The sequence below is a fragment of the Miniopterus schreibersii genome, assembly GCF_964146895.1.
Source record: "Miniopterus schreibersii genome assembly, chromosome: 11".
Taxonomy (NCBI): Eukaryota; Metazoa; Chordata; class Mammalia; order Chiroptera; family Miniopteridae; genus Miniopterus; species Miniopterus schreibersii.
The window spans coordinates 30,551,889-30,565,342 of NC_138111.1; the positions used below are offsets into that span (position 1 = coordinate 30,551,889).

Here is a 13,454-nt window from a genome sequence, read left to right on the forward strand (position 1 = left end):
GAGGTTTGGAGTAATAAGCAGGGTGTTTACCACAGCAGAGGCAGAAGCCAAGGGTTGAGTGGGCAGATGTGGTAGATTCAGTATTAAAAAAAAAAAAAAAAATCAAATCTGATCTGGTTTTACTTCCATGACCCTCAAGCTCCAGAGATGCCTGGTTAACAGAATGTGTGGCAGCTTCTGCCTTCTCTCCCTGCCTCTGATGGACTTCCTTCAAGGGGAACTGGTTGGAGTTTATAGGGTGGATCTTTAAATTAAATACATTAATAGTTTTAAACTCTCCGAAGGAAATAGTACACTGCAGGTTTGAATCATGCAGACTCTATAAACCATGATTTCTCAGAAATGTCCACCTCAAAAGCATCAAGATGGTCATGTCTCATAGGCCCAGAACTCAGCTTTGGGGTACAGAGTAACCCAAACACTGCCCACATCTCATGTAAGAAATCACAAAACTTAGTGAGAAGTTAGAGCTGGGAGCCACCGCAGGCTCCAGGAACCCACTCAGGGCTGTCTGGAGTGCTGCCTGTTCCACGGCGCCTTCTTGGTTCCTAACAATCTGCCCCTGCCTTCTCCGAAGAGCCAAGGAGTCCTCTCTCCATGCAATCCTAAAGAAGAGGCCATTTAAGAGTCTGGGACTGACATACCAGTCAAGGCCTAAGATCATCTGAATTCATACATTGATCTCATTAGGAAGCAGCTGGAAAGTGTCAACAAGCACTGAATTGGACTGGAATCAGAAGACCAGGGTCCAAATGCTGGCTTGACCTGTGGTTCTTATCAGCTGTGGGCTTGGGAAAGTCACAGATCTCTGGGACTGGGCGGTGCTGGGCTCTCCTGGGTCCACTGTGGCTGTGGTTGTGCGCCCAGCCCGCGCAGCAGCCAGCACCTGAGTCTCTTTCTTGTAAGACAAACACCCAAATCTCTGGGGAGCAATTTCCACTCCAGAGTTCCCCCTCCAGGAGGCTATGTCTACAGTCATTCTCCTGTTGGCTCCCCCTTCCCTGCCCTGCTTCCCCTCTCCCTCCAGGCTGCCCTGGAGCACGCCCTTAATAAATCACTCATATGTGAGTCCTCATCACAGCATCTGCTGCCAGGAAGCCCCACGAAGACCAGTGTCTGCTCAAGGCTGTGGTGGAAGAGTCAGATCTTAGAGCAGCAAGCAGACTATCCAGCGCGGGTCACAACAGGCAAAATTTGGCAAAAAGACATGTTTTCTTTGGCTTGCAGAGTTTAAAAAATGTGAAGGGACTTGCCAACCTTTAAAAACTGGGAAATTTCACATAAAAACCAGCTCTCCCCTTATCTTGAAAAACCAAATGATCCAGCTACCCTAAGCCTACAGTCCTTGCACTGTAACACTGGGGGCCTGGGGCCAGTCCCTGCCAGCCCACCTACTCACTCGCATCTGTAGTCACTGGGCTTGGCAACCTACGGTCTAGCACATAGAAAGTCCTCAATCATGTCTGTCGAATCAGAATCAGGCATCATTTTTCTTGAAAATAACTGAGCTCGAGGGCTGCTGGAGAGCAGGGCTGAGTAGTGGTGTAGAGGCTGAAGCTGCGTTGCTGCTCCACTCCAGCTCTTGCCTCATGCCTGGCACGGCACTGATGCTCACTTCCACAAACACTCCCCCAAAGATGAATCAATGACGGGTGCTGCCGTGATAGGAGGTTTGTTTGACAGGGAACACATAATGAAATGAAATAAAGTCACTTGTGGTTTGAGTACGCAGGCGAGAAAAACAAAAACAGGTCTTAGTTTCAGATGTTGTTTTATGTTGCCATAAATAAAAGGATGGCTGCAGCTCAAAAATGACATTTTAAACATTTCAAAATGTTGACTTGCCTGGCCTGCGTACTTCTTTTTAATTTTTTAAAAAATGATTATAGTTGAAGCCCCTTTAGCAGAGGTTCCCTTGAGCGCTGAATCCAGCTGTCCATCCAGGAGTGTTCAAGTCACTGTCAGATGGGTCAGTATGTTGGAGAGAGGTGGGAGCAGCCGTTATCCAGGACATTGGTTAAATGGAGGTCAGATAAGCCAGCTCCTCCTCCTGTCCAACAGCACCTTGCAGACTTCACCTTCAGGGGGCATGATTCACCAAAGGCCCAGCTGCACCCTGAAACCCACCTGTGCTCTCAAGTCCATCCCTCATTTACAGTGAGGCCATGCTTCCTGTGACTGCTCCAGAACCAGTGCTGAGAGCGGTAGGAATATAAGGCACAGCCATCCTGGGAGACGAGGAACCCCTCTCATGGCCGACTTTGGCTCAAAGACTCCCCTGCAGCCTTGCCCATAGTTCCCTGGAGTTAATGGTTTAGGATGCTTGCCCAACCTTCCCTCCCTCTCATTCACCAAGGTCATACCTGCGTGGCAGTCCTGTCTATGCTTTCACAGCCTTCTCTGGCTCCTTCTCCATTTCCTCTCACAAGAGTTTCTCCTGATTAAAATCCTTGCAGCTTTGATCCCATCTGAGCATCTGCTTCTCGGAGGACACATTCTGCATTTGGAAATCCCTACTGCTTCTATCCAGCAAAACCTGCCTACTCTCCCCAGTAATGTGAGGCTCCCAACTTTGCTGTGGTTTACATGAATCCAAAGAAAAAAGCACCTATCAAGACAACTTAAAAAGAGCTTTAAGAAATTGGGTATAAAGTTGAGAGAAAGAGGTGGGAAATAAAAGAGGGGAAAGGGTGTAGGAAGGAGAAAACAACTTCTCAGAGATCCTTCATTTTTACAATTTTCTCCTAAATACATATTTTTTTAATGGGCATGGATATCCCCTGAAAAAGGACCTATTCATAAACCTCTTGGAAAAGCTCTGAGGCTTTCTATGTAACCTGACTTAGTCCGGAATCCCAACTGTTAAATTGCGCCTTGAGGATGAGAGGTACAGTCCCTTAGAGTCTGCTGGCCAAGAAGTCCTGTGTGACCACAATGAAGATCACACGGTTATCATACTCAACACCCCAAACCTCATCATGGCTGATTGTCATTTTGTGAAAAAGCAGAAAAAGGGAAGTACACTGCCTGTGTGACATATGTAAGCCATGACTCAGAACCAAGAAAAGAAAGAACACACACACACACACACACACACCCTTACTCTGCTAAGAAGGTTAATGTTAAAAAGAAGCCTTCAGGCTGACTATTTCATAATTCGCAGTGAAATAGAAAAGGGAGACAAAACCAGCAGCCTCGTTCATAAGCCCTGGAAAATGGAAGTTTCCAAGCTGTCATAAATAAGGATGGAAGCATTTGCCAAGTCAGAAATTTAGCCAAGTTTGAAATCCACTCAATCCTTACATCTTGGAGCTCAGAACGGAACACCAACCTTTTGGGATTTGTAATCATTTCTTCTCACCAAAACTTCTTGCTTTTTATAAGGAACTAAAAACAAAAAGCAAAAAAATACAACACTGGAAGTTTTTTAAAGGAGTTGGGGGCATTAAAGCACACTGAGCACTGGGGAGACGATAATGACATTAATTGTGTATGTGCTGGGATTAAATTCCTATTTAATCAAAAGGGGCATAAAGTATGCAATATTCCTATTTCAAGTGTGTGTGTGTGTGTGTGAAAGAAAGAGAATTATTGTGTCTTTCCTTGCTGGTCTCTCTCTCTCTCTCTCTCTCTCTCTTACACACACACACACACACACACACACACACACACACACACACACAATCTCTCTACTATGCACATATTCCACCCAAGCAATTGTAGATTTTTAATGTGTAAAAATTAAAGAAAGGACAAAGCATATTTGTGTGTGTTTGTGTTAGGTATAAAGGGAACTAGAGGAAATGGAGGAAAAAAATTTTTAAATGAAGGGGGAAGAGAGAAAATAGGCAACAAGGGAGGGGATAATCTTCATCAGTTTATACTGAGCAGGAAGAACTAGAGGCACCAAAATGCAGTGCAGAGGTTGATGGCCATCTCAGGGCTCATGGACAAAGGGTCCCCCAAGAGGCAAAAGAAAGCACTGATCTCCCAGAGCATGAGTTTTATAGGCCAACGAATGATTTGCATGACCTTGGACAAGTTCAACTTTCTAAGACTTTGTTTTCTCATGTGTAAAGTGTGGACAATAACAGCATCAACACTAATGATGCTGTTATTGTCCATGAGGCCAAAGATGGCATCTGTTTGGTTTATTGTGGCATCTCCCAGCGCTTGGCTTCCTATCTCACCTATAAGTGATACTTAATAAATATTTACTGGATTGCAGAGGCAGAGAGACGAGTCCTGTTTTAGATGAGCCTCTATTCATGGAACAAGGCAGACATATCCTGACTCCTCTCCACCACTGGAGACCTGCTGGTCACCCGCTGTTCAAACACACTGAGAAGCCAGCTCAGTGCCAGCACCAAAGTAAAACATGGCAGGCAATCCCCACAGCCTTTGGAGAAGGAGGGTGATGGTTTCCCCCAAATCCAGAAGCCTAAGTAAATGCAGAGAGAAAAATCTGTCGATGAAGTAATCTTTACAAAGCCTGAAGCGCCCTCACAAGCTTGGCTTAGTTCATTTAAAACCTAGAACTCCCCCAAGAGGTCAGGCAGTGCTGGCGACCCTTATTCCCACCCCACAAAGCTCAAGGGTCTCTAGTGAAATCACATGAACTTACCTGAAGCTGAATTCCAATCCTTAAAGCAAACAGCCCTGGCTACATTTTCATTTAGCAATCAGCAAGACTAATCACTGTGTGATGAGAATCACTAAAAAGAAATGGAAGGGAGGTGAAGAACAAAAGAGGTTTCTCCTTGCCTCCTGGGAGACAGAATAAAACTTCTGAAAGGTGAGAGGGAAGGAGAGAACTTATTGTTCATTAGTTTATGGTCAGACAAATATTTTAATTCAATAAACACAGGCCCTGGGGTCTTGTGGTGTGTGAGATGAGATGTGACCAAATGACTGGAAAATTAGCATGTGCCCTTGGCAGCCTCTTTCAGTCTCTAGCTGCCAGACGGGACATTCAGGGACAGGAGCGTGGACGTGACTGAGCTATTGAGAGGTTGCTCTGTCTTGTTGTGTTTCAGAGGCAGGGAACAGCTCAGGCATCTTGTGCCACCTTGTTCCAGTGGCTAGATCCTCTTCATGCAGGTGACAGGATGTGTCCTCAAGCAAACCTCCCCACCACACCCTTCCCATGCCACCCACGCCCAGGCAGTTTCCCTTGCCATCACTCATTGGAGAGTCAGGACTGCTCCCGGTGAACAGGAAGTACTCAAGTTTAAGAGTGACAAGAAAATTCACTTTAGAACAATCAAAAATAGCACATCCGTCTTCAGTTACAATGGACAAAGCAAACATGCTCTGGGTTTTCATTAGTTAATTAGTACTGAATAGATGCCTCCTATAACTCCTCTGTTTCATAAGGTAAAATTTTCAAAGCATGTGCCAGTTTCACTATTGTGTCCTATACCTGCAAGTCCAGATCTGCAGGGCTTGTTAGTGCCACACCGAGGGCTTCCTGGGACAGCACGTGCCTCCTGTCACTGAAGTTCAACTTACACTTACGCTTTGCCACCACAATGTCTGCTCAACCACTAGTGCCGGTCAGAGTGACAACTGGGCACTTACACGGTCCTGAGAGTGCCCTAGGCACCTGCTGGCCTCACCCAAGTCCTAGCCCTGTTCAAAGGTCCAGCCCATATGGGGTAGGTGTTCTGAGCTCCCCTGCTTGAGCCAGCCTGCCTGAATTTAAATCCTGGGATTGCCACTCATTAGCAAGGTAACCTGAGGCAAGGTCCTTGATCACTCTGTTCCTCAGTTTCCTAACGTTCTAAGTGGAAGCAATATTATCATTGGCCTCATAGGATTTCAGGGAATGAATTAATAAATACATTAATATATGCTTTAGGACTTAAAGCATAACATGTGTGCCTGGTCAATACCCATTAACTATTACTATACCTCTTAGATACAGTCGTAGAACCCACTTCAAAATGTGTTAGAAAAGGTGCTAACAATAGTAAAAGTACTTTAAATTAAGTGCTGGTAAAACTTTAGTGCCATTTACTTAAAATGACTTAATAACAACAACAAAAGCCCAAATTACAAAATATTATTAAAGAAATAAAATTTTATTACTTTCAACATGAAGTAGCTCCATCTAGGCCAATCATGTGTTGCCTACTAGAGCTTTTACGAGAAACTACCTCAGGAAGCAGAAGAGAAAAATCCAGTTATTTGTAGCTCACTGCCTGTAAACACTGGTTTCTAAGGCTTGAGGGAACTTGAAACAAGTCTTTTCTTTTAAGCAATGTCTCAGCCAATTCACTCGTTACATTTATTCTCAGCCAAATATTTTCACATGGAGAATTCACAAGCCAAAAGTAAAGTATACCCGGTTCAAATGATCAAAAATTCTGAATTAATAAAGTGAGAACAAAAGAGGCAGGCCATATTTGGGATATGTCCTTCAATGCTATTTCTGTCAGAATTTTCCAAATGCAAAGCACCATTCAAACTCATGGGATGATCATAGTACAGACCCAAATAAATTGTATCCTATTATTCTATCCATATCAAATCTGAGGTAGAATCAATGAGCAAGAATCACCTGGGCAGAAAGAAGGACCTAGGAGCACAATGACAGTAACTCCTGAGACAGCTCCAAAGTGGCCGTCACAGCACGGACACATCCAGAATGATCCAGTGAGGGAAATTCCTTTTCATTTGGACTCCATCAGTTGTGTTCACACAATTGTCATATAACCAACATTCAAGGGAATGTGTGTGTGATTCGTGGGCACTTACTGAAGCATCAGTGCAAACCCAAGTCCTTCAAAGTAGTTTATCAGTCAAGTCGAGGGCCCCTACCTGCTAGGCAATGTGCTAAGTGAGGGCCTTACCTGAACCATCTCACTTGACTCTCATAAGAGTCCGGTGGGGAGGGACTGCTACTATTATCATCATCTCATTTTGCAAATGAGGAAACTGAGGAATGAAGTGGTGACATGACTTTCTCAAGGTCATTTAGCTTGAGTTTAGCTGGGATTCAAACCTGAATGGTCTGCACCCAATGCCTACTGCCTCAAATTATTATATGGGCCTCCAAATGGCCAACAAAACCTGTTCTCAGCAAGGCAAACTGAGAAGGGTTTTCAGAAAAAGCACAAGTCAACAGCACTAAACAGGCCCTTAAGAGAGGGTTTGTGTACTTGGTTCAATAAGACATCGGGTCACACTGGATCGGTTGCCAATCTCTAAGACTTTCATTTGGAGCAAAACCCTTTCTAGACTACCAGAAGCAAGCTCAGAGGAATCAGAGCTGGGTTCCTATCTTCAATGGGGGAAATAACAAGGAAATGACAGTGTGGCCTCCTGGGGGACAGAAACAAAAGGGACATGCAGTGTGAACACTATGTTGACAGTTATGGTTCGATAGTATCTTATCTCTATGGTCACTTGTCTTCCTCAATCTGTCCTTCTATGAGAGCACATGTCATCAGGTTCATTTGACCAAAAAGTCCCTAAGAATGAAGGGACAGAGCACCAAGTGTGTCCCCTTGCTGAGACCTGGGTCAATCCAAGTTTTTAAAATACCAAAGGATTTTCCCACAGAATGTAGGGTTTTAAATTTTTTTTAATTTCCTTAAACATTTTTGTTGTTTTTTAGTATTGCCTTTTAACCAAATGAAAATATATCTGATGTCAGGAATAAGTAAACCATAAATGTATACACAAATTCACATTAATGGAAATTTTAGAAGTCCTTTTGTTGATGGAGATTTATTCCAAAATCTATAATGGGTTTGGGACCCCCCCCCCCCAACTCTCTATGATGTTTCTCATACTCTCTTCTAACACCTTTCCTCTTGAACACCACCAAGGACACACAGCGTGATGGGGGATGCTTGAGGAAGAGAGGGGACATATACAAGGCCCTAGAGAGAATGCAAGACACATGGAGATGAATTATAAAACTTTATTGGCTTGTTAAAAAAAAAAATGAATGAATTCAGCAAGTACATTTATGATCTATCCACATGTTAAAACAGCACTTAAAAAATAAAATAAAAATGATTATCCACTATTTACAGGAAATGTGAAAAAAATGACTTTAAAACCTGGAACATTATGGGGGAAACACAGGGCATGAGAATGCTTCACAGGCTGCCCATGGATTACAGCAAATGGATTCCAACAGGAAATGGGTGAACTCAAGGATCGGTCTTTCTCTGAAATCTCTTGCAATTTTTTTTTCTTTGTACCTCTTTTCAGCCTTAATGAGGCATAATTGACAAAACTGTAGAATATTTAAAGAGCACAATATGATGGTGTGACATACATATACATTGTGAATAGAATCTCTTGCTATTTTATATTTGTTTATGCTTCCTTCATAAATGGACTGCCTTAAAAGTGGAAATCTCTGTGCTTTTCTTAACCTCTCACGCATTTTTTCCATGAAAACTCAGACTCCAGACTCAGCCAGTAACCACCTATCTTGAGTGCCCACCAACGACCATCCCAAAGCTCCATTGCAACATTAGCCTGAATTAAACTCAAGAGTGATCTCACTGTCAAATTCAGATGGCTGGGAGGCTCCTTTCGCCCTGAAGAGGAAATCAAGGAGATGGACTGACTTGAGTGGAAAGCTGCCTCCTGTGACAGCTGTTTTATGTCGCTTTCTGGGTTGTGAATCCTGTGAACTTAATTCAGTGTGGCAGCACCCCACAGAAAGTGACCTTCCTGTGCTATCTGGGAGAGCCCCTAACCTTCCCAGGTGCCCTTGAATAAGCTTGACATCGTCCTCAGGAGCTGTAGATAGGTGAACACAGCGGGACACACTTCAGTGGATGCCTGCTTCTGTCCTGTGTCCTTAGAGTCCAGTCCAACAACTGGACAACCCCAGGAGGCCCCACTGACCCCCACTAGACAGGAATGGCACAGCCCACTAGGCTGGGTGTGGTTACCCAGAAAAGACCCTGAACTATATGGAATTGATTCTCTTTAGCTGCTCTCCCTCTGTATCCGGAGTCAGGACAAAACAAGATGAAATGAGCTTCTACTGTTGTGTGAAAAAATCAGATGGAAGCTGGGGAGGCGTTCTAGACAGAGGCACTAGGAGAAAGCACAAGTCATCCATTCTCGGATGGAGTGAGAGAAGTTAGCTCAGGGCCCTTTTAGTGCTTTGAATCTATTTCACAGTGGGGAAAAAAAGGGATGTGGAAAGCACCCAATAAAGCAAATACAAATAAATTCTGTTTGTCATGGAGTCAAGTTAGAATGCTAGATAGAAAGAGGGAGAGAGGGGCAGAGGGAAAGGGGGAGAAAGGGGGAGGGGAGGGAGAGTCAGGGCTTTTAGGCAAATAAAGAGGAAAGGAAGCGAAGAGGAAACAGGAGCACCTCTGTCATGCTGACCCTCACACTTGGCAGTGAACTGAATTTGTGCCTCGAACTCCTTGAACTGTTTGCTCCTCAAACTGTTGCATAATGGCAGCCTCTGCTCTAAGGAGGGGTCTCCAGCCCTGGCCACCTGGGTGTACTTCAGGGTCACTTGAAGGGTGGAGCCCAAAGCACACCCGCTCTGTGCTCTGCTCTGTGCTGCAGGCGGGGCTGAGGTTATTTAATCCTCATGTTCCCTCCCTACTTTTGGAAAGAGCATCCAATAGGTCAAGAATGAAATTAGTCCCTGCTGGAGCTGGGGAGTGAGAACCCCTGCACTGTCTCTAAAGTCTGTGGGGTTCACTCTTCCTGTCGAGATCTGGACCTTCTTTGTTTCTTTGGCTTCAGATTGATGTTTCATGTGATGACAGTGGGAGTCTCTTAGTCTCTCTCGGCTGCCTTGGACGGTCTCAGTGGGACCAGAATCAAGATACAAGGCCTGAACCATGACTGGTGAAGATGACACAGCTGTTTTCCATTTATCAGTGGCCACACTGGTAAGTTAAGGACACCCGTGAAGGGGGGCCGGCCCTTTCCCCTGAACTTGGCTGCACCTGAGCCGGCCAGGACACTGGTGAAAGGAGTCGTGACAAACAAAGGAGGAGGAAGGACTCACTGGGTTGCCTCTGGCCATATGGAAGTAGGGCCAATCAGAGGATGAAGGGCAAACGCTGCTGCAAGGGAATCCCAGGCAGGGAGAGAGCCGGGTCCCAGCTGCCAGAAGGCAGAGGAGAGCCCCAAAGGTAAGTGACATGCTGCAAATCACTAAGGTGCTAGTTCAATGGTGATAAAGCTCTCAAGGGCCATGCTGGGGAGCGTGTTTGCAAAGGGAAAACAGGAGGAAGCAGTGAGAGAACAATGATCTCGCTTTAAGAAAAAAGTAACAAACTGGCCTGGCCGGCGTGGCTCAGCACTTGGGCATCAACCTACAGTCCAGGAGATCATGGTTCAATTCCCGGTCAGGGCACAGGCCGGGTTGCTGGCTCGATTCCCAGTAGGGGGCGTGCAGGAGGCAGCCGATCAATGACTCTTATCATTGATGTTTCTATCTCTCTCTCCCTCTCCCTCCCTCTCTCTGAAATCAATGAAGATATTTTTTTTTTAAAAAAAGTAAACTGGCAGCCTACAGACATGTTTTGTTGGCCTACATAACGTTTTAAAAATAACTGAGTCAACTTTTTAAAAATAGGGACATTTCACACACAAGTCCAGGTTTCAAGTTTCTCTTTAAAGAATCAGAAGATTTGGAAACCTGGGTCCACATTCCCAAGGGGCAGGAGTTGGACAGGGCGGGGTGACAACTGCCCCTCTGGAGTGAACACCTCACCCAGGGCACGTTGTGCATTTAGGGGACCTGCCTGGTACTGAGATGCCAGGTCCCTGCAGGAGGACGACAGCCTTGATTTCAGCAAAAACGCTGCCTATCTTTTCCTCATGTTGCAGAAATACATTAGAGTTCTTATAGGGGACATAAAAAGCAAAAGGGTGAAAGGGGGTGGTCCCGAGTATAGACAGGAGAAGCTGTGTTACTGACTGTGGTCTTCAGGGATTCAAAAAGATTACAAAACAAAGAACTCAAGAACCATACGAAACAATTTTCTAATAGCCTGCTGTTTTCATCATTCCCTAGGCGATGTCAGCTGTGGTCTGATATATTAAATTGCCTTATCTGTCCGCTTCTCTCCATTTAAAAACAAAAATCTACCCTGTCATTCTTCTAGCTATTGACTACAAATATTCTTTTTTTTTTCCTTTGGGGTCTGGGAAACTTTAAAAATAGGCCTTAAATAATTCATCGCCTTTTTATGGCTCCAAAGAATAACATAAAAGCTTTAAAAAAAATGTACCGAATGGGCGATACTTAAGAACTTGAGCCATTCTGACAGCCTCTGCTTGGCTTCCAGTTTGAATTTCCTTTTTCCTTCAGGGTTCAGGATTTCTGCAATTAGCTGGCCTCTTTGGAAATCAACACCTTTGGGAAAGATCAGGATCTAAGTCATGACAGGAACTGTCATTTAGCAGCAAGAGTGAAATGGAAATTCAGAGAATATTCAGATCTCCCCACACCAAGGGCCAGCTGCTCTCACACTCAAATGTCCTTCTGGGGGGCGGGGGGGGGGAACCTTTGAAAATTAGGAGCCTGTTTATGCTTTGGACAAACTGCCCCTCTCAGGCCTGAGTATGGAGTAGCCAAGTTCAGTGCTGTAATCCATAGGACTCTGTGAGATGCAAGCATCAAGCAATACCGTAGTCAGTGGCTAATGTAAAAGATAGAGTATAAAGTATCCATCATGGATAATCTTTTTATATCAAGTGGTGCCTAAATGGATCCTGGTTTATTAAGATTAATGCCTTGGTTACACAGGATTCAAAACATTTCCAAACATGTTAGACCACTTAAAAATCTACACATCCTTAAAGCTGAACTGCAAAACTTGTGTAACTATTTCCAAAAGAATTATTTTTTAAAAGGTCAATAAGTTTCCAATTCAGCAGTAGTGTCTATGCACATCTTTTCTTTTTTTTTTTTTTTTACTTGCAATATTATTTTGTATTGATTTCAGGTACATAGCACAATGGTTGGAAAATCATATACTTTACAAAGTGTTCCCCCAGATATTTCCAGTACCCACCTGACACCATACATAGTTATCACAATACTATTAACTATATTCCTTATGCTGTACAGAGCTGATTGTATTTTCAAAGGACATGCTCCAGGCCTGCCTAACAAGAAAGGGGTGAGGTGAGGTGGGGAGGGACAGCCAAACCTGTCTTCTGACAAGGATCCTGCCTGGTGCAGGCTGAGCAGAGCAAACCAAGGTCACCACCATGGCCAAGTGAGTGAAACAGGGGTCTGTGGTAAGACTCAGGCAGGGACACAGGACTCTGTAGTTGTAAAGCTGCCCTCTCAGTGATGAAGCTGGACAACATAAAGCGCATATTCATTAGCGACCTGACACCTCTGTGCTGCTGGGGTCAGGAAGAGCTGTCCTGCCCGTGAAAACCCAGCAGCAATGTAGTATGTCCTAGGGAGACTATCCTACTTACAATATTGACTCCTGCTCACAGCAGGCCGGCCATTCTGCTCGCAGGCTTTTTCAGAATAGAAAAGCTACGGTTCTGTTATGGGAACAGCATGGCATGCTGTGGCCTTATCACTCGACAAAGTTCTAAAAAGCAGGTGGATCCAGAGGGCAAATGGAAGGACATGTGCACTATATGCATATATTTCAATCCTTTAGTTATTCTGAAACTGACTATGCCTAACCTAACTCTACAGCCCTGACCAAATAGCTTCTTTTTATTTTTTGCCTTTAAGAAAATCATTAAGGAAACTTTAAGGAAATCATTAGCATTGATTGCATGGCTCTGGACCTTTATTATCAGTGAAGGGAAGAACTTCTCGTGACATCACCAAGTCCCCACGGTGATGGTGATGCTATATATGCTCTTTTAGCTACTGTTTTGTAGATGGAAAAACAAAACTTTCTCAATTCAATACTGATTAAACAACAACAGAAGACGATGCTAAAATACGTGTTACATGGAGGTTACAGTTTAGTGTGCACTTACACCTGTCCCTAAATTTAGATTTGTTTTAACTTTGTAGTTCATCTTTAATAAACAGAAACAATAAAAATCAAATACATATCCAGTATGGTCAAACACCACATCTGTCAGAAGAGAAGCACAATTCAATGGAATTTCATTTCAATTCCGTATTTGAATGATTGTAAGAACAAAAGAGAAGCATTAATTTAAGATGTTTTCTTGCGTCTCCGCGTAGCTGCCTGTGAGCTGCCTCAGCACTGGTGTTCCCCAATCACAGCTCACGATCTGCAGGCTCAGTGCAGACCTCCTGCAATCACCACCCACCTCTACCAGAAAACCCCAGGTAAGCAGACTTCCCGGGAGAAGCCAATGCCAGTCCCAAGAGTCCAGCTTACGAGGCAGCATCAACCAACAAGCACCACAGCCCCTTTCTCTGTCTTTTCCTTTATTTCAGCTACCCATCCAGTGGGATCTTATGAAACAAAACAAAACCTAAAAGAAACACA

The 13,454-nt window shown here is 44.2% G+C and overlaps 1 protein-coding gene across 8 annotated transcripts in view; it reads right to left on the bottom strand.

Annotated features, from left to right (window-relative positions):
- NTRK2 (neurotrophic receptor tyrosine kinase 2) overlaps positions 1 to 13,454 on the bottom strand; it is a 288,783-nt gene that overhangs the window by 160,110 nt on the left and 115,219 nt on the right. For 3 of the 8 annotated variants that reach the window (XM_081151283.1, XM_081151284.1, XM_081151285.1), the window contains one exon: positions 11,149 to 13,440. The exons of the other annotated variants lie outside the window; for them this stretch is intronic. In XM_081151283.1, the coding sequence (XP_081007409.1) occupies positions 13,403 to 13,440 (38 nt within the window). In that variant the 3' untranslated portion in view covers positions 11,149 to 13,402. Of the gene's footprint in view, positions 1 to 11,148; positions 13,441 to 13,454 lie in introns of those variants that run through there. 8 annotated transcript variants of the gene reach the window in all.